This window comes from Phocoena phocoena, chromosome X (assembly GCF_963924675.1).
Source record: "Phocoena phocoena chromosome X, mPhoPho1.1, whole genome shotgun sequence".
Classification (NCBI taxonomy): Eukaryota; Metazoa; Chordata; class Mammalia; order Artiodactyla; family Phocoenidae; genus Phocoena; species Phocoena phocoena.
Window position 1 is genome coordinate 58,222,493 of NC_089240.1, and position 18,586 is coordinate 58,241,078.

Genomic DNA, 18,586 nt, shown 5'->3' on the forward strand with positions numbered 1-18,586 from the left:
GGGCAGTGAAGGCAGAGGGAGAGAAGGAGAGAAGCGGGTGGCGGGACAAATCTGGCTGGGCAAGAGAGGACTTTGCAGGCTGAGGTTGGCGGGGGCAGGGGATGCAGGCAGATTGAGCCTGGAGCCTCAGTTTCCTCTTCTCTAAAATAAGCCTATCAATATCAACCTCAGGGATGTTATGTGAATTAAGCAAAGATAGCATAGGACCAAGGGTGAGAGTACCTGGCTACAGTGCCTGGCATACAGAAGTTGTTCAAGAAACATGGCTCTCCCTTGCCCTGTAGGGAGTGGTCGTGTGTATCTGTGAGGAGGATGCAGGCAGAGGTTGTGGGTCTTCGAAGGGACAGACAGGAGGCTTAGGACAGGCCAGAGATGATTGTAGGTAGGAGAGAGGGCTGCTAGCCTCATGGAGTGGTCCCAGCTGGCATCGCCCCGGGCCTTGGGGCAGGCTTCCTGCCCTCAGTGTGCAAGGTCCACCCTTTGGCACACATTCCTTTCCAGAGCCCTGGGGTGTCCGAGTAGAGTCATGTGTAGAAGCTCAAGTCGTACAGCTCAATGGCCCAGGTTTGAATCCTGACTCTTCTGCTTCCTGGCTGTGTGGCCTTAGGTGAGGGAGTTCACTTCTCTTATCTGAGAGTACAAGGCAGGCAAGGAGAGGTCAAGGACAAGGGCCAGGGTAATAGAGAGGGGGTGTGAATATTCATGCATGTGAGCAGGACAGTGACTTGAGGAAATGTGGGGACTATGCTCCATGTCCCGTGAAGGCAGGAACCAAGCCTGTCAGCTGGTGCTGCGTGAACTGATAGGGGAGGAAGACGGCAAGTTCATGTATGAATATGTACACGTGTGAGAAAACGAGAGGAGCTAAAAAATGTGTGCATGGCACACAGAGCATGTGTGAACGGGTGAGAACATGTGTGACCAGGAATGAGGATGTCTCTGTGGGAGGCTCTGCGGAGGTATGATAGTTTCCATTTAGTAAGCACCGTGGTGGGCCAGCCAAGTAAGCACCGTGGTGGGCCAGCCATGAAGCTAAGCCCTTTCTGTGCATTATCTCACACCCCACTCAGCACAGCTCCGTGAAGAAGAGATGATCTTCAGGTTACAGAAGAGTTAACTGAAGCACACAGGGGAAGCGACTTGCCCAAAGAGACACAACTGATAAGCAGTGAACTCTATGGCTCTGAAGTTCATACTCCCCCTGCCTCCCATTGGTGTGGGAAGCTGAGCTCTCCGGGGGCTGTTATGGTACCTGAGGCCTCCCGCAGCTGCTAGATGTTGTCCTGCATCCCTGGGTCCAGGAGGCCCCCACATACTGATTTCCATCTGCTTGGAGCTCCTTGAAGGCAGGGCTTGGTGGGCTCCTCTTTGGATCCCAGCTCAGAGGCAAGCACAGGATCAGTGCTCAGGAAACACTGGTGGACTTGAACCCTGAGGGATGTGTGTGTTCGGTGACACTGATCTGGGAGGCTTGGGGAGGGGTGCGACTGCCACTGGAATAGGGAGAGCTTGGATAAGAGAGGGTCAGCATCCCCCACAGATCCTGACTTCCTCTCTTGGCTTCCCTGAGGAGTAATTTTTCCCTACCTCAGGGGCATGAATCACTACATGAGAAGCCCTGCTAGGGTGGGGCAGGAGGTGGGAGCCTGGAGTCATTGGCCCTGGCTGCAGCAGAGAGTAGGCCCAGCCCTGCTACTGAGGCTCCGGTAGGCAGGTTGAGGCAGAAAGGCTATGCCGTGACCAGGGGTGACCAGCTTGTGGGGCAGGCCTAGACACAGAGTCCTCTCTTCTTTCCTCTGTGCCCTCCCCACCCAGGATGAGGCGTTGGCACACTCAGGAGCTGCTGCTGTCTTCCCAGGCTTCCCAAGTCTGACAGCATAGCTTCATCTGCCCCATTTCCCACCTGGTCTTGGGCTCAGCTCCCGAGGGGCACTGGACGTGTTGGCAGTGGAATCTGAGGCTGATTCTGGGATTGGTGGTGGTGACTCTAGCTGGGAACTTGGGGGCATGGCCAGGGACACAGATGAACTTTCCTAGGCCTAGAAACCTCTCAGAGGACTGTGAGTGAAGAGTGGAGTCCTGGCCGTCCTGAAGGTTGCTGCTTTCCAGGCATGAACGAGCTTTTAACCAGGAATGAATTAAGTAAGCAAGTAAGCAAGAAGGCGCTGGAAATGTGGCGAGTCAGTATGGTATGGGGAACTGGGCACAGGCTTAGGAGACAGAGAAGTCTGGGGCCAAATCCTGCTTCTACCACCAATCAGCTCCATGACCTCAGACGAGTCACTTCCCCCTGAGCCTTAGTTTTCCTTCCCTCTTACATAAAATAGGGATTGTGGAACTCATCTCAAAGGATTGTGAAGGGAAATGCCTCTACCATGGTTCCTGGCACATAGTAGGCACTCAGTAAGTGGCAGGCTGTTTTCCATTCTCAGGTTTTGCTGTCCTGCCATGCACTTCGGGCAATCCTAGTCTCCAAGCTGGACTATTGGTGTGTCCCTGCACCTTTCTCTTGCCTCTCCTTGCTCACACACCCCAATAAGGGGTCCAGCTGGGAGCTGAGAGACCCTAAACAGCTCCTCTTCTTCTTCTCTTTCTACACAGATCCTTCTCATCCTCCAGGCTCTGTCCCTGAAAGTGGGAGGAACACACTTCTCCCTCTTTATTTCCCCCCAAATAGAGGTCCACTCTATGAACCAAAGAGATCATCAGAGGATCCGGTGAGGAACTCAGTAGATCAGCCTCCTACTTAAGTGAGAGAAGGACAGGAAACTGTGTAAATGGCGAGCACTTTGGGAATGTCGCTCACCTAATTATCTCCATGAAGAAGCAGCAAGGAGACTTTATGTCCTCGGCAGTCGCCGAGCCAACCCCAAACCCAGATCTTACTCCTAGTGCTCCCTCCTCTTCCCCATACCGGGCCGCGGTTCTAGCCAAGGTCACCACCCCTGTCCCGGGTCTTGTGCTCGAGCGCGTGTGCCAGGCTCGTGTGTGCCACGCTCCGTTGGAGTGGGCGCTCTCAGTCTGTCCCAGGCACCCGCGGTGCTCTAGAAGACCAGTAGGGGGAGACATTAGCACGTGGGTACGTCTGCTGAGGTCCAACTGGGGAGAGCGGGTCGGACCGGGAGGGTCTGAGCTATGGGCTGGAGCCAAAGTTATAAGCAAGGAAGCAAGGAGGGGCGGGGAGACAAAGACCCAGATGGCGAGGCCGGGAGGTGCTGGAGTCCGGCGTCTTGGGACCAGGGCGCCAACTTTTGCTTTTTCGAAAGGCTCCTCTGCCCTACGCCCTTTCCTCTTTGCCCTCGAGGTGTCTTTCTTTATCGAGGTGCCCTCTCATCCCCACTGGTCTATCCCAGGGCCTTGCCCGCGCCTTCAGACAGGACAAGACTCGAAATCTGGGCCCCTGGTGTCCCACAAGTCTCTTCCCCAAAGTTGAGATTCCCAAGGCCTGCTCCCCAGGGGCGAAGAACTCATCTTCCCAACTTTCCCGTACTTGACCCCTCTGAGACTCCACCGCCCACCGCTATCCGTTTGTTCAGGACTCCGGGTCCGGGTCCATGTGCAAGCGGACACTGCACGGCGAGGGCGGAAGGAGGAAAGCCCACCAGAGCCCTATGTGAGATGGGACCAGGAGTAGACAAGCTATCCTTGTCACGGAGGTGGGCACCGAGCAAGGACTTCAGGGCTCGCGTGTGTAACAAAAAGAATGGTAGTACTTTCCCGGGAAAAGTACTGAGCCTGTTTGGCCCAGGTCAGTGGGCCGGAGTGTCGACCAGGCGCTCGGGGAGGAGAGCAGGCCGATAGCTCTAGAGGAGCGCCAACTTCCCACGGGCTGAGCGCTCTGGGAACAGGACTAAGCAGGAACCATCCATAACCGCAGGAGCCGCACACTCAGATTGGTGCCATCGAGAGCGCGGCGTCCTTAAGAGCTCCCTAAAACCCCGCCTCCTTCCTGTTCTGGGGGCGTGGTGTAGGGCAAGGACCCCGTGACGGAGCTTGCTATTGGCTAAGATGCGTAGGGTTGGCCTTGCGTACGCCTGAGCAGGGGAGTAGACAGCTCAGCGGCGGCGGAGGGAGTGTATGCGCGCTGGTCAGCAGCGGGAGGTGTGTGAGGCTCGCACTGACCGTAAAGCCTCGGGCGCAATCGCCAGGGAGCTAGGACTCGGCGACTGGGCTGCCGGGCCACCCGGCCTAGGCTTCAGAGGCGCAAACTGATGGGACTAGCTCGCTCGGCAGTGTCTCCGCGCTCTTCTAAGTACACTGAGCGGGCCCCGCGCTGAAGTCGAAGCTGTCGGGGGGCGCGCAGCCCGGAGTCCCAGTGTGGCCTGGAAGAACGGAGCCCGTGCTAGGGCGGCCCGGTCGGGAGCCCCCAGACCGAGCTCGTGTGGTGGGGAGACTCCCACTTCTTCCCAGGGGTGCCGATCCCGGGGCGGTCGAGGCGTCCGGGCGGCCACCGAGTCCCCAGCGGTGAGACCCCGTCGGGGAGAGGTCGCACAGTCCCAAACAGTCTCGGGGAGCCGAGCGGAATCGGACGGGATCACCCGGGGGCGCAGAGCCCCCGTCGTGCTTCGTGCGGCGGAGAGGCCAGTGGAGCGAGCCCTCGGAGGCCACAGCTCATGCTCGGGTTGGGGGCGGCTGCCCAGTGAGTCCTCCTGGCCGGCGGGGCGGAGAAGAGCGACACCGAAGCCGGCGGGAGGGGAGCACTTCAAGGCCGGCGGCTGCGGAGGATGGGCGCCTGAGCTTCTAGGAGCGCAGCGCGGCACGGGAAGGCGAGGCCAGCTTTGCTGAGGAGGCGCCAGGGCATCCCGAAGTGCAGCCTGCCCCAGGGAAGATGGCCCGGCCTGGTCAGCGTTGGCTCGGCAAGTGGCTTGTGGCGATGGTCGTGTTGGCGCTGTGCCGGCTCGCCACCCCGCTGGCCAAGAATCTAGAGCCCGTGTCCTGGAGCTCCCTCAACCCCAAGTGAGTAACTTATCTGCTCTGGTCCCTGGGGGTGGGAGGCACTCCTTCGGGGTGAGGCCGCGCGCCCCCGAGCGCCTGTGGGAAGGTGTTCGGAGGAGGAGCGGCGCCCCATTTTGTCTATGGCTTTTTCGAGTGTGTTTCCCTGCGGCCGGGCGGGGAAGGGTGCGGTGGGGTTGGGTGGGGGCACTTGGCTGGGTTGTGACCCCTCAGCTTTCCGGCCCTCTCCTCCGCACGTCCCGGATCAAGTGGAGGTGGTCGCGCCGGGCGGAGCTGGGAGTCTGAGCGCCTTTGAGCGCACCGGAGAGCTCGGTCGGGGAGAGAAAGCAGCCCCCTCTGGGGCCCCTGGGAACGTGGCGGTTTTCGCCAAGAGCCGCTGGGGGCGGGGGGTGGGCGAGCTTGACCTGGGCGGGGGAAGAGGCCGGAACACAGGTTCCCCGTTTGTTTAGCTGTGAAGGGACCGTGGCGTGGGACTTCGCGCTTGGGGCGGGTGGCAGTGCCTGTATCTCCATTCGGGCTTCTCTCATTTTCATTTCTCTTTCTTCCCAGTTTGCTTCCCTAGCTTTTAGCTTTGCCGTCTCTTCTAGCCTCCCCCCCCCGCCCCGACTTTCTCCCTGCTGGGTCCGTGGAGGGGCGGGCGCCGCTCCCAGGCTCACAAAGGCGGCGGGTGGAGAGGGGCGGAGTGGGAGAGAGGTTTTGTTGGGGGGGTGGTGTCGATCCAGCGCTCGTCGGGGGTCCAATGGAGCCGGCGGCAGAGCTTCCAGGGCTGGCCGGGGTGGAGAGTGGCGGCCGAGGTGGCTAGGGAAGTGGGTGGCAAGCAAAGGATTCCTGTCCAGGCGGGTCCCACTGCCCCCCCACCACTTTCTATCCTCAGATTGGGGAGTTGTGCTTAGCTTTCCCAAAGGGGTTGGGGAGGCAGCTACGTAGAGGAGATCCTTTCTTTTCTCCCTCCTCCTTACCCTTCACAATCCTCCCCCACCTCCCAACAACACACACACCTTTCAGGGCGGTGGCTCAGTGGTTTCTGGGCTGTTAGTGGGGAGTCGCTGGATTGTGTAGTGACCTCTGGACCTTTTTCTCTTTTGGCATCCAGGACTCAGGTTGGAACCCAGGGTCAAAATTGCTCTTCCTTCTTGTTTTCTGGAGGTCCCAGCAGTGTGCGGACACCCCACTTAGTGGGAAACTGGGGGCCCTTGGCCTGCCCTCTGTGCTCTGTGGTTCCTGTATCTGGAATCTCTTCCTGTCCACTCTTATGGGCTCCCCGCTAACTTCCCGAGCTCCTGCCCGTCTTGACCTCTTAGGTTCCAGGGGTCATGCACCTCTCAGCCCTGGAGTGGGAGAGGGCAGCTTCTTTAGTTCTCTTCTCCTTAGGTTAAGGTACGGTCCTATTTATTGGTTAGTGGGATGTCTAAACCAGGGTCAGGGTACAAGGAAAGGGATTGACAACCATTTTTCCTTAACCCAGAAGCCAAACTGGGCCCAGTGCTCTCCTAACAGCAGGGACTCAAAATGGTCTGGGGGCCTCGGGCTGCTCAGACCAAGGAGAAAGGCTGTGAAGTGCCCAGTTCCCTCCTGTAAAGGTGGAGGCTGGAAATGCTCTCTCTTGAGCCAGGAGAGCTGAAATCAGCCTGGGGTAGCCCATCGTAGGGGCTCATGGGAGTGACCTAATTGCTCTCTCGGGTCTCTAACCAGAGATAGCAGGCAGCTCCACAGCTGGAAAGGAGCCCTCCTGCAGAGTGAGGTGGGGGGTGGCTGGGAGAAACAAGATCTCCCTGAGCTTCACCCTTTTTGTGTCTTGAGGCCTGAGTGCTCTGGAACGGTTTGCAGGTTTTTGAGATCTGCCCCATTCCCCGATCCACTTCAGGCTGAGGGTAGGCATCCTGGGGGTTGTGGGAGTGGTGGCTGAGGCCTCAATAGGACTTGCACGAATTCCATCCTGTAATTGAGCAGATCCTGGGAATGGTGGGGGACTGATACTGGTGCCCCTGCGCGCAGCACCCCCTCCAGAGTTCCATCTATGCTCAGGGGTCTGGAATGCAGCCCGTCTGTGTGTGTTGGCACGGGTTTGGGGGGGGGCAGGAGGACAGGAGGAAGGCACTGCCCTCAGCTTCACTCTGAGCTCGGGGAGGCTGTCTCTGCCACTGCGCCCAAGCCTGGGACTGCCACAGCCTTTCAAATCAACGGTCTTTTCCTGTCCGTCTCTCCCTCTTTTCCTCCTGCCTGACTTCTCCCTCTCAGGCCCTTTTCGGTTCGCCCTCTCACATCCTGTGTGAGCCGCGTTCACCTCCCCTCTCCAGCTCTGCTTGCCCGCTCTCCCTCTTTCTCACACTCCCTCTCACTCTTAGTCACTCTCTGCCTCTTTTTCTCGAGTCCTTTTGTTTCTCGCACATGCCGTGCTCTCCCTCACAGGCTCATTTTCTCTCTTCCCTCCCCTCTTCCTCCCAGCTTTTGGTCTCTCGCCTCATTCCTGTCAGGAGCTGGCAACACCCCCCCCCCGAAATCTCCCAGCGCCTATAAACCCTGCTTAATTGCTTCCTCCTTGGTAAAAAATCAAAATAAAGAAGTGGTGGGGCTGGGGGTATGTTTCCAGGTTCCAGGATACGGGCAGCCCCAGCCCTGACCGGGAGAGGGGAGCCGGAAGGGCTGACTCCAGACTCCCAGCCTCTTTCCCAAATTGGTGCTGTGGCCTTCCAGGGTGGTAGTCCCTGGGTGGCAAGAGCTTGGCCCCTTGTCAGATTTGCCCGATAAGTGTAGGGTGGGAAGGTGGCTCTGGGCCCGTTAGAGGTTGGGAGGAACCAGAGTACGTGGGCGTGCTCGTGTGGGGTGGGGAGGCTGTGATGGAAGGTCCCAGGGCAGACCCCTCCTCCAGCCTCCTCCCCTGAGAACTTGGGGCAGCCGGCGGGCCTCATACTTGAGTCCTCAGCCAAGTCCAGCTGCTGCAGTTCAGTCTCTCAGTCCCATTCTGACCCCTTCCTGCCCCCCACTCAGGTTCCTCCACCTCCAGAGAGTGGGAATGTGCCTGAGATCATATTACACCTTCCCTGCAAGGGGCGGGGGTGGGGGCTTCAGCTTGGCATCCAGGACCCTTGACTCCATCCAGCATGGGTGGGGGCAGCTGCAGACCCCAACCCAGGCTTGCCTGCTACAAGCCAAAGTGTAGGTCCCAGCCCCCTCACAGCTGTTCCAGCTCACAGTCCTGGGGAGGCCAGCTCAGGGGGCCCCTTTCCGGGGTGGCTAGGGACCTGACCTCTTCTACTCTGTGGCTGATTGGCCACAGGTGGGGGCCTGAAAGTGATGGGAAGCCAGCAGCTCCTCTAAAGTTCCCTGTTCCCCTCCCTCCCTCCCCCAACCCCAGGCAGCCAGACCTGGGGCAAGAAGGGCCTGGTGAGGCTGGACTGGAGGCTGAATCCAGGGTTCCCTTTCTCCCCTCAGGCTCTCCACTCCCTCACCAACTATGATGGATGGGGATGAGTGGGCCCTGGATACTACTGTGCATCGCCGTTTTCTGGTGTTGGGAGTACGGAGTGGGTGGGCCAGCCAGGAGGCCGCTGGTTGCCATGGGAACAGTAGGTTTGGGGGGAGGGTCCACCCTGTGATTATTAGGGGAGCCGAGGTAAGGGGATGCTCACCAGCCATATTCTGGGTTCCTTGCCCTGGGCTCTGTAGCAGCCCCTCCTGGGTGGGTTTTCATTGTGGTTGTTTTGGGTGGCGGTGCTAGCAGCCAGGAGTGTAGTAAGCTCGTTCAGCTTCTTCGAAACGGTACTATGCTTGGTGTGCTAACTAACAGTTGGGCAGTACCTTGCTACCTCCAAAGCATTCTCAGATATGAACTCATTGGATGTTCCCAGCAGCCCTGGGAAGTTGGAATTGCCCATCTTCCAGATGAGGAGGCATTTGCTCAGAAAAGGAAAATGACTTGTTTAAAGTCAGTCAGCTCGTAGTGGGGAGAGCTGTGCCTTGTGCCATTCTTTCCACACCATCCCACTGCCTTGGAATCTGGGAGAGACTGGGTTTCGGAGGAGGCGCTGGCTTTTGCCCCCGGCTTTCGCTCTCACCTCACAGGTGTGTGTGCATCTGTCCTTGTGACTCAGGCCCTGCCCACGTGGGATGAGCAGTGCTCCAGCTTCCTCATTTGATTTTGCTAGGCCTACGTCTGAGGGCAGCTTGCTCTGGGTGACCTGATCTAGAGACAGCCAGCTCGATGCCTGGCACTCTCCCTCCCGGGCTCTGAATAGCAGCCTTGGTTCCTCTCTGGGCCAGGAATCTCACTGCCTCTCAGGGACCCCACAGAAAGCAGACAACAAGGAAGGGGCTGTTAAGCCCTCAGTGGGCCCTAGCATTGGCCAGGTGGGGCAGAGGGGAGGCATAGTTCAGTGTAGGTGTGGGGGGGGGACGTCCTCTGGGGCTCTTCTGGCTTCCCTGCCTCCGACAGTGCTGTGTGTGTGCCAGGACCCAGCTGCTGTTCCTGCCCACCCACGCCTGGGCGGGCACTGCTGGGACATGCCAGGTCTGCTCCTGTTGCCTCGGGGGCTGGGTGGAGCTGGGGGAGTGAAAGAGGAGCCTTTAATTTGGGGTCTCCCCACCCTTGCTGGGATGAGAGCACACTTGAGCTCCAGCTTGGGTTCTGTCCTCCGCTGGTCCTGCCACCCTGGGGTGCAGGCGCAGTGGTGCCGGAGTCACTGAATCAAAGCTGTGGCTAGAGTCTTCTACCAAACCTGGGCTGGCATGGCCTAGGACCAGGCTCTCCCTTTGGCCACTCTCTGACCACAAGTCCCTAGAGCCTGAGGGAAGGATGAGAGGGAAGGAAGTGTGGTGGAACGTGGGCAGCTTTCTAGGCATGACCCCCATAGCTCCAAACTCTCTCTGCTATAGATTGTCTGTGTATGGGTGGATAGGGGCTTAACTGGGCAAAGAAGCGGGGGGGGGGGGCAGTTGGCCTCTGACCAGCACTGGCCACTACCCCAGACCCTCAGGCTTCTTCTCTCCCAGGATTCTTTTCAGCAGTCATGGTGAGACTTCTAAGCTCAGTAGGCAGGCTGGGGGAGAGACTTGGGCTAGGGTAGAGGGGAAGAGGCAGGCCACAGACAGGAGACTGAATGGCAGGCTGCCTCCCCTAAGTCCTTTTACTCCCTGGGGTGGCTCCCTGGGGTCCCAGGAGCTATCAGAGGCTAAGGAGGGAAGGCCTCAGGGGTTACCATGGCGACCTGCTGCAGGCTTCCTGCTGGGCCATGTCAATCCCCTTATTTTCCAGAAAAGGGCTTTGTCTGGGGGTGGCCCCAGGCAAGAAAGCTTGGTTTGATAATGGGGGGAGTAGTAGTGTTTGAAAACTGGGGGGTAAAGAGTTTAACTAGGTACTCTATTCCTCCTCCTGTCGGCCCCTACTCCTAACCTGGTGGGTACGAGGGGAGACCAGCAGGGTCCCCGCTGTACAGGATGACTGGCGTCATACCTGACCTTGGGCTTCACTCTCACGGGCTGCATACCCACACCTCGTGGCCCCTCACCACTTTCTGGGGCTTCTCACAGGCCCAGAGGCACTTTTCTCAGTGGTGGGGAAGAAGCTGAGAAGGTACCATCATGGGGGACCAGGGTCAGGGAAGGTGGGTCTCATCAGGCTCCTCTCCCTTCTGCACTTTAGGGGAAGGTGAGTTTCCCTCTGCCAGCTGCTATGCAAATGAACTCATGAATATTTATGAATTCTGTTCACTGAGGTTGACGAGAGTCTGAGGGGTGTTGGGGGCAATAGTCCTCTCTCCTCCCCCTCCCCCACCCACTATGTAGACATCTGTTTCCTCGGTTGTCTCTGGGTTCCAGGGCTCCAGAACCTGAATGGTGATGGGAGACTGCTCAGGGTAGACAAGACTCCCTGGTGAGTAAGGCGGGCCAAGTGGTTAGAAAAGTGAGCTGGCCTGTACCCCTTTGCGTGCCCTCTACCTGCTGTCATCTCCAGTTACGGTCTTACGGAGGTGCAGCTCTATAAGGATTCAGCCAATGTTTAAGGCACTCTTAGACCCCTAGGAGTTAACATCCTGGGTGAGTTTAGGCTCCTCGGGTTGGCTTTGAGCACCCCTCTTCAACAGGGACATTCACCTGGTTACTCATTCCATCACATGAGGAGCCTGGACTCAGGAGGTCTCGAAGGTTCCTTCTACCTCTGAGATGTTAGAAGTCTGATCCGACTGCCTGGATGGAACCAGTATGAAGATTGGAAAGTGAAAAATGCCTTAGGAATTATAGAGGCTTTGGTGAAACTTCTTGGCTTTCTGTAGCGCATGGAGTTGGGGGTGTTTTCTCTCAAATGTTTGTGTGGGCCTCCATCCCACACCTGCTTCCTTTCTGGCCTTCTGGAGTGTGGTAAAGCTAGGTACTAAGGCAGGTGAGACCTCCTTGTTGTTGCTTTTACCCTCCTGCACAGAAGGATGGCAGGTCCCAGCTTAGTGGAGCTTCCCTGGACGTGGAGAGAGGGCTGCTGTTCTTCATCCACTCCATCTACTTGGTCTAGTTCCCTTAGTCACCTCCTTGGGTATCATTTCCCTCCATCTGGTGAGGATACTGAGCTCCCAGGAGGCCCTTGTGCCTTGTAGCCCCCACTGTGGAATGGGCCCTCAGGGAGTAGAACCATGTTCTTCCACCGTTAGCTTCATTCCCTTGAAGCACTGCCTTCGGCCCTTCATTGTCCTTTCTGCTAGAGAGTCTGTCCCCCACTGGATGAAACCCACACTGCTTGTTGTGACCCTGGCCTTTCAGTCTGGCCCCAGCTGAGCTTTACCCCCTCTTCTTCTGCTCCTCTCTACCCATCACTGGGCCAGTCACTGGCCTGGGTTTTTTGTCCCAACCACTGCTGTCTGCTCTTGCTGGATGTTGACTTCTTATTCCTCCCCCAGAATCCACTTTCATCCCACTCTTTCTGTGGGGCCGTTTCTGACTGTCCTATCAGATGAGCTGTCTCCTTCCTCTCTCTGCCTCCAACCCTTGACTTTTGAGCCACCATCCTCTCACATAGCCTCCAGATAGCCTGGTGCTATCCATTGCTGTGGCACGGGCCATTTACTTTTCTGAACCACCCCAGACAGTAAAGTCCTTGAGGATGGAGCTGTATCATCTTTTCCTCTTTCCCACCCAAGAAACAAGACTGGGCTCATAGGTCCTTGGTGTTAGTGTCTGGCCTCCTGCCTCTTGGCAGACCACGCTATTTCTAAGCAGGGATCACGGTTGAGTGCCAACTATGTGCTCTATACATGCCATCATGCCTCCCCTCCACCTTCCTTGGAGGAGGGGCTCTTCCCACCCCCAGTTTATAAGTGAGGACACTGAAAGATAGGGAGATCAGGCAGCTCATCCAAGGTCACAGAGCTAGTAAGGGCCACCATCCATCTGATTCCAAAGTCTGTCTTCTTTCCCCTACATTGTACTGACTTGCTCCCAGGCTCAGAAATGGCCGAGAGCGCTTACTGTGCTCAGGCAAGGACAGGATGATATGAATCGGTGGCCCCAGGCAGCTGCCCTCCCCCTGCTATTTCCCAGTGCCCGAGCTTCTGGATTAGAAGATGAACCTGGCTCGGGAGGCATTTGTCCATCTCCTCTCAGGATGGGGAGCAGAGGCTGTGTGTGTGTGTGTGTGTGTGTGTGTGTGTGTGTGTGTGTGTGTGTGTATGTGGTGGGAGTGGATTAGAAGGCAGATGAGTGAGGTTCCTGGGGCTCTGTCTCATATGATCTGTTGTTCCTGCTCAGGCCTCTTCTCCCCTTTCTCTGTTATCCTTTGCAGTGAGACTGGCCAGATTTGGGGATTCAGGCTTTTGCCTTATGGGGGTGGGATGAGTCCTGGTAGGATGCCAGGCAGTGGGAGTGGGGAGTGGAGAGAGCTGTGTGGAGCTGTACCTGGCTGGAGACTGTGCCCATTATCCCTTGGCTCTAGGCAAGGCCTGTTCCTATCTCCCCATCGTGCCCAAGGTTAGCAAGGATGGGGGAGAAGGCATGGGGCCAAGATAGGTTGTGCATCCCCAGCCGTTGGCTGGGAGCTGTGGGGGTGGTTTCTAGGGCTCATTGTGTGTGTGCTTCTTTGTGTGTGTCTGTGCGCATGGACGCATATACACACGTGTGTGCTGGAGGGCTGGTAGCGGAGGCTATGAAGGAACGTGAGTATGTTGGGGGTGCGAGGAGGACAGGGCTGCCACATCCAGGCAACCCAAGCCTGACATCTAGGTGCCCAGCCCATCTGCCACGTCAGCCCCCCTGCGGAAATGCCACATTAGGACAAAGGGCTCCCCCAGCTAGGCAGTGCCCCACCCTGCGGAGCAGTCAAAGCCTGGCAGCCTTGCCCATGGGCCACCCCTTCCACACCCTGCTGGCAGCATGGTTCTCTTTCCCTACCCCCAGCTTAAGGATGGAAAAAGGACAGAATGCCTGTCCTCGCCATCTTCACCCAGTGTGCCCAGCCTGGCCCTCATTGTCTGCTCCCCTGGTTCTGGGGATGGCCTGAGACCCCCAACCCTGAGGCTAACCATCTCTTCCCTCTTGGGCAGGTTCCTGAGTGGGAAGGGCCTGGTGATCTACCCAAAGATTGGAGACAAGCTGGACATCATCTGCCCCCGAGCAGAAGCTGGGCGGCCCTATGAGTACTACAAGCTGTACCTGGTGCGGCCTGAGCAGGCAGCTGCCTGCAGCACCGTGCTCGACCCCAACGTGCTGGTCACCTGCAATAGGCCAGAGCAGGAAATCCGTTTCACCATCAAGTTCCAGGAGTTCAGCCCCAACTACATGGGCCTGGAGTTCAAGAAGCACCACGATTACTATATTACCTGTGAGTCCCTGCCCACCACGTGGTTCTTTCCTGTCCTGTAGCAGTGGGAGCTTCTGAGTAGTGCATTGAGACAGCACACAGTTCAGGCCCAGCCTGATCCAGTCCCCTTTGAAGAGTGGCGTGCTCTCCTCGTGGCGTGGCCTTGGAATTCTGGCCCCAGCGTTTACCAAGGGGCCTCTGCCGCCAGCTTGCCCCGGCTCTAGGAGTTGGGTGGGAGAGGACTCTGATTCGTGGTGCTCTCTCTCTTATTTTCTTTGCCCACCTAAGATCTAACCTTGGGAATGGCAGAATTGGCAGAGCTTCAGCCTTTCTCTTCATGGGAAACTGAGGCCCCAAGAGGTGAAGGGGCTTCTTGCCCTAGATCACGCAGAGAGTTGGGGAGCGGGTTGGGTTTCCAACCCGGTTCTCCTGACACCTAATCTAGGACTCCTTCTAGTCTGTGGAGAAGTCTTCCTCACCATGCCAGTTCTAATTGCTTGGCCTCTGAGCCACGTCACCCAATGAGGAGACACATGTAGCTTCCGCTGAGAAAGAAGGGCCTCTGGCCTTGGTCATGATAGGGGAGCAGCATCCTCGTGGGAGGGGCTAGTTCCTGGACTCTGTTCCTAGTGGGAGGAGAGAAGTAGAAAGGTTCACGGGTGGGCGGGAGCTGCTTGCAACTCCCTGGTTCCCAGTTCTATTCTTAAGGGCTTAGACATCACTAGGGCTTCTGGGTAATGCTGGCAGACCTCTTCCTCCTCCTGACTGCCCTGGCCTCTTGCTGCAGCTACATCCAATGGGAGCCTGGAGGGACTGGAGAACCGGGAGGGGGGTGTGTGCCGCACACGCACCATGAAGATCGTCATGAAGGTTGGGCAAGGTGAGCACCCAGGCCGAGGGCTCCTCAGCTAGGCTTTTGCGACAGATGCTCCTCACTGGGTGGCGGGGGGTGGCATGGGGAGTAGCGGCAGAGGGGGCAGTAGGGATAGGGGATCTGAGGTCCAGTGTCCGGGCCATTCTTGGCCGGTGGGTGCTATGTAACTGAGGCACCTATGCTGCTGGAGTTCCCCCTTCACTTGTTCTCTCCCCACCCCCAGACCCCAATGCTGTGGCGCCCGAGCAGCTGACTACCAGCCGGCCCAGCAAGGAGGCAGACAACACTATCAAGATGGCTACACAGGCCCCCGGTGGCCGGGGCTCCCTGGGTGACTCTGACGGCAAGCACGGTGAGTGTATGGGAGTCTCCCGGAGGGCAGAAGCCGTTGCTCGGCTGCCCTTTCAGGCCCTAGCTCTGAAGGAAGGCAGGGCGTGGCCCAAGATCTGCCATGTGTCCCTGGGACCCCTGGCTGACCTTCTTCCCCTCCCTTCCCTCCCTCCCTCCCCCGTCCACAGAGACTGTGAACCAGGATGAGAAAAGTGGCTCCGGTGGGAGTGGAGGCAGCAGCGGGGACCCCGACAGCTTCTTCAACTCCAAGGTGGCGTTGTTTGCGGCCGTGGGCGCCGGCTGCGTCATCTTCCTGCTCATCATCATCTTCCTGACCATCCTGCTGCTGAAGCTGCGCAAGCGGCACCGCAAGCACACGCAACAGCGGGCGCCCGCCCTCTCGCTCAGCACCCTGGCCAGTCCTAAGGGGGGCAGTGGCACGGCGGGCACCGAGCCCAGCGACATCATCATCCCCTTACGGACTACAGAGAACAACTACTGCCCCCACTATGAGAAGGTGAGTGGGGACTACGGGCACCCTGTCTACATCGTCCAGGAGATGCCGCCCCAGAGCCCCGCGAACATCTACTACAAGGTCTGAGGGCCCTGGCAGCCTCGGCCCCGAGGGACAGTCGGCCGGGACTGCACCTCTCCATCCTCACCCACGTCCCTCCCCTTGCCAGCCGTGCCCATCTTTGTATTTAGTTTTGTAGTTTCTTGGCTTTTATAATCCCCCTTTTGCCCCGCCCCCTGGGCTTCAGAGGGGGGTGCTTGTGCCCCCAGCCCCCATGCTCTTGTGCCTTCCCCCTCTGGCCAGGCCTTTGGGCTCTGCGGGGGCACCCCTTCTTGGAGGGCAGGGTCGGACGCTGATGGACAGCAGGCAGGGAGACGCCCCCCCTGGCCCTGTGCCCCCTCGCCCCCTTTCTCCCTTCCCAGGACTTCTTGTCCGCTATCATCACTGTTTTTAATGTTTCTGTGTTCATTTTTTTAGCTGTCAACTCATTTTCATCTGTTCTCTCTTTTTTTTTTTTTAAGAAAAATGGAAAAATGGAAAAGACAGCCCCTCCCCAGGTTTTCTGAGCCCAGCCTTCCGCAGTATCAGGGGCCTGGGGCAGGATGTGGCCAGCCGGGAAGCATAGGATGGCATTTCTTTTATAAACTTGTTGGCATATTTTTTTGTGGGGAGGGGACAGGCCAGGGCTGTTCTTGCCCACGAGGGAAGACAAGAGTGCCATTGGGCAAGGTGTCTCACCCTCCCCCACTTCTACAGTGCTGATCTTGGCAATGGGGTAGTGGCTGCCACCCTTCCACCGAAAAAAAAAAAAAAAAAAAACTTCCTGTGGGATACTTGGGCATATCCTGCCTCCCTCACTCTCACGGTTATTAATGTCTTAATTGGCTGTTGCCTGGGGAACAGGAGAGCTGCTGCAGGCAGATGACCTCATGGGGGGTGGAGGGAGGTGAGGTGCCCAGGTGGCTATTTGCCCTGCAGAGCTGGGAGTTCCCCCTTCTCCGCTCTGCCCTGTTCTCCCCTCACCTTTGGCACCCTTCGGCCTGGTGGGGAAACAGAGGCCCAGGGCGGAGAACTAAGCGGGTATAAGGCCAGGTAGCCTGCTTCTTTTCTGGGCTCTAGCTCGGGTGGGTGCCCCCCTAACCCAGCTCCCACTAGCCCCCCAGTCTTGGGCTGGGGCTTGGAAAGAGGAAGAGGCTTGCCTAGGGCTGGGCCAGCACGCCGTGCACTTTGACCCCGGCTCCTTGCCAGCACGGCTGCTAACAGACTGCCACTAGCAAGCGCCTTGCAGGCACTCCCAGAGTGGCCATGGAAGGAGCTGGGCCTCCCACCATCCACTTCCACACTGCCTCCTGGCCAGGTGCCCACCCCACTGCCAGGTGGGAGAGGGAGCGGAACAGCCAGCCCCTTCCAGGTGGCAGTCGAAGGGTTTTTTTTGTTTTTGTTTCTGTTGCCATTTGTGTAAATACTAGTCTTTTTTGGAAAAAAAATAATGTAAAGATGTTTTGTATAAACTCTGAATTATTTTCTTGTTGCTTTTTTCTTAGAAAAAATGAGAACTAAAAAAAAAAATTAACCACATGGAGAAATGGGTGTAAAATGGTGTCGTGATGTTGGGGAATGAAGTGTGAGTGTATGAGTGAGTATATGAGTGAGAGAGAGAGAGAGAGAGAGAGAGAGAGAGAGAGAGGGAGAGAGGGAGAGAGAGAGAGCGAGAGAGAGAGAGCGAGAGAGAGAGCGAGAGAGAGAGCGCGTGTGTGTGATTTTCATGTGCCCAAAACACTGGTGATCTGGTCTGGTATGGGAAGATGGTGGCTGTCCTAGTGGAGCAAGATGTTGAAAATGCTCTGTGCCCTTCTTCGTCACAAGTTCTTCTACCCTCTTGTTCTGCTGGACCCTGTGACCATATCCCCCTGTCTATCCTATCACCGCTGTGGCATAGGCCATGGGCATCTGCCCCGTCTGGCACTAGGCTCAGCTAGAGAGAGTAGATGGGGGAGGAGGTGTTTCCATGGGAACCTGGGTGTGTCCGCAAGTACTGCCACCACCTCACTGGGGCTAGATCTGGGACCTGCTGGCAGGCCCAGCCCTGCCCTGCCTCAAGACACCTGGAGGTGGCTAGAAATAACTTCCCAAGAGCTGGGCCTCAGCTGTGGCCCGCTGGGTAACGAGGCTGCTTCAGGCTGTCCGGTTCGCTTCTTAGCCAGAAGAGCCTTCCTTCTGCACACCAGAGCTCTCACCATGGCACACTCGGGGACTTCCGGCTGACAAAGCCCTCAAGCTAGAGCAGCCCCGAGCACCCAAGCGTCTGAGCATCTCCCTCCTGCAGGCTGATGGTCTGAGAGTGGAGTGAGTGCCCTGAAGAGGGTTTGGCCTCATTCCCACAGCAGAGACACAGGCTGGCAAGGCCCGGAGCAGCCCGCAGGTCTTCTGGGCGGGGGACTCCCTCCTTATGGAGATGGCTGAGACAGATGTCAGGAGAGGAGGACAAGTGGGATCCCAGCAGCTAAAAATGGGTAAGAAGGCACTAGAGGAAAGGAGGAGGAGGAAGGAAGGGGAGGGTTGGTTAGCGATCCAGAGCAGGAAGCCCCAGCGCACCAGCCAAGGAGCAGGCAGGGCTGTGAGGGAAGTGGGAAGCGCATGGAGGAGGCAAGGGAGGAAAGTCACGGGACCTGCAGGGTGAAAGGGAGGGAGGCTGGCTGGAGCAGGCAGGGCTGGGCCCGGCTGGGGTGCTCCCGAAGCCAGCTGGGGCAGAGGCTGTTTATTTGGTTTCTCATTAACCAAAGGAAGTGCCTGGATCAGATGGGGCCTCTGCTGCTTGACTGCCTGCCCAGAGCGGGGGCCCCTGCCTGGGCCAGGGGTCTCTACTCAGGGCTGGTTCAGGCCAGATTGATGTCTCTAACTGAGGGGGAGCCTGATCTGGGTTGGGTAGAGCCCTTCCCACACATCACCAACGAGTGTCCTTGGGTGGTCCCCCGCCCAGCCCAGGACGCGGCTGCCCCCACCCTCTCAGCAGAGGATCGAGTTTCTGGGGGCCCCTTGGGAGTAGCTGTGAGGAGTGTGAAGTAAAATCTCTGGGAGACGGCAAAGCAGAGTATAGGGCAGCCTCTCCAACAGCCCAGAAGGTTTGTGACTGCTG

General features: G+C 57.8%; 1 protein-coding gene across 1 annotated transcript; it reads left to right on the forward strand.

The window, feature by feature from the left end:
* Positions 1-4,079: 4,079 nt before the first annotated feature.
* On the forward strand, positions 4,080-16,248 carry EFNB1 (ephrin B1). Its single transcript, XM_065900938.1, has 5 exons — positions 4,080-4,956; positions 13,476-13,753; positions 14,520-14,612; positions 14,830-14,958; positions 15,125-16,248. Exons 1-5 carry the CDS (start codon positions 4,829-4,831, stop codon positions 15,535-15,537), a joined length of 1,041 nt encoding a protein of 346 aa, XP_065757010.1. The 5' UTR covers positions 4,080-4,828; the 3' UTR covers positions 15,538-16,248.
* Positions 16,249-18,586: the final 2,338 nt, after the last annotated feature.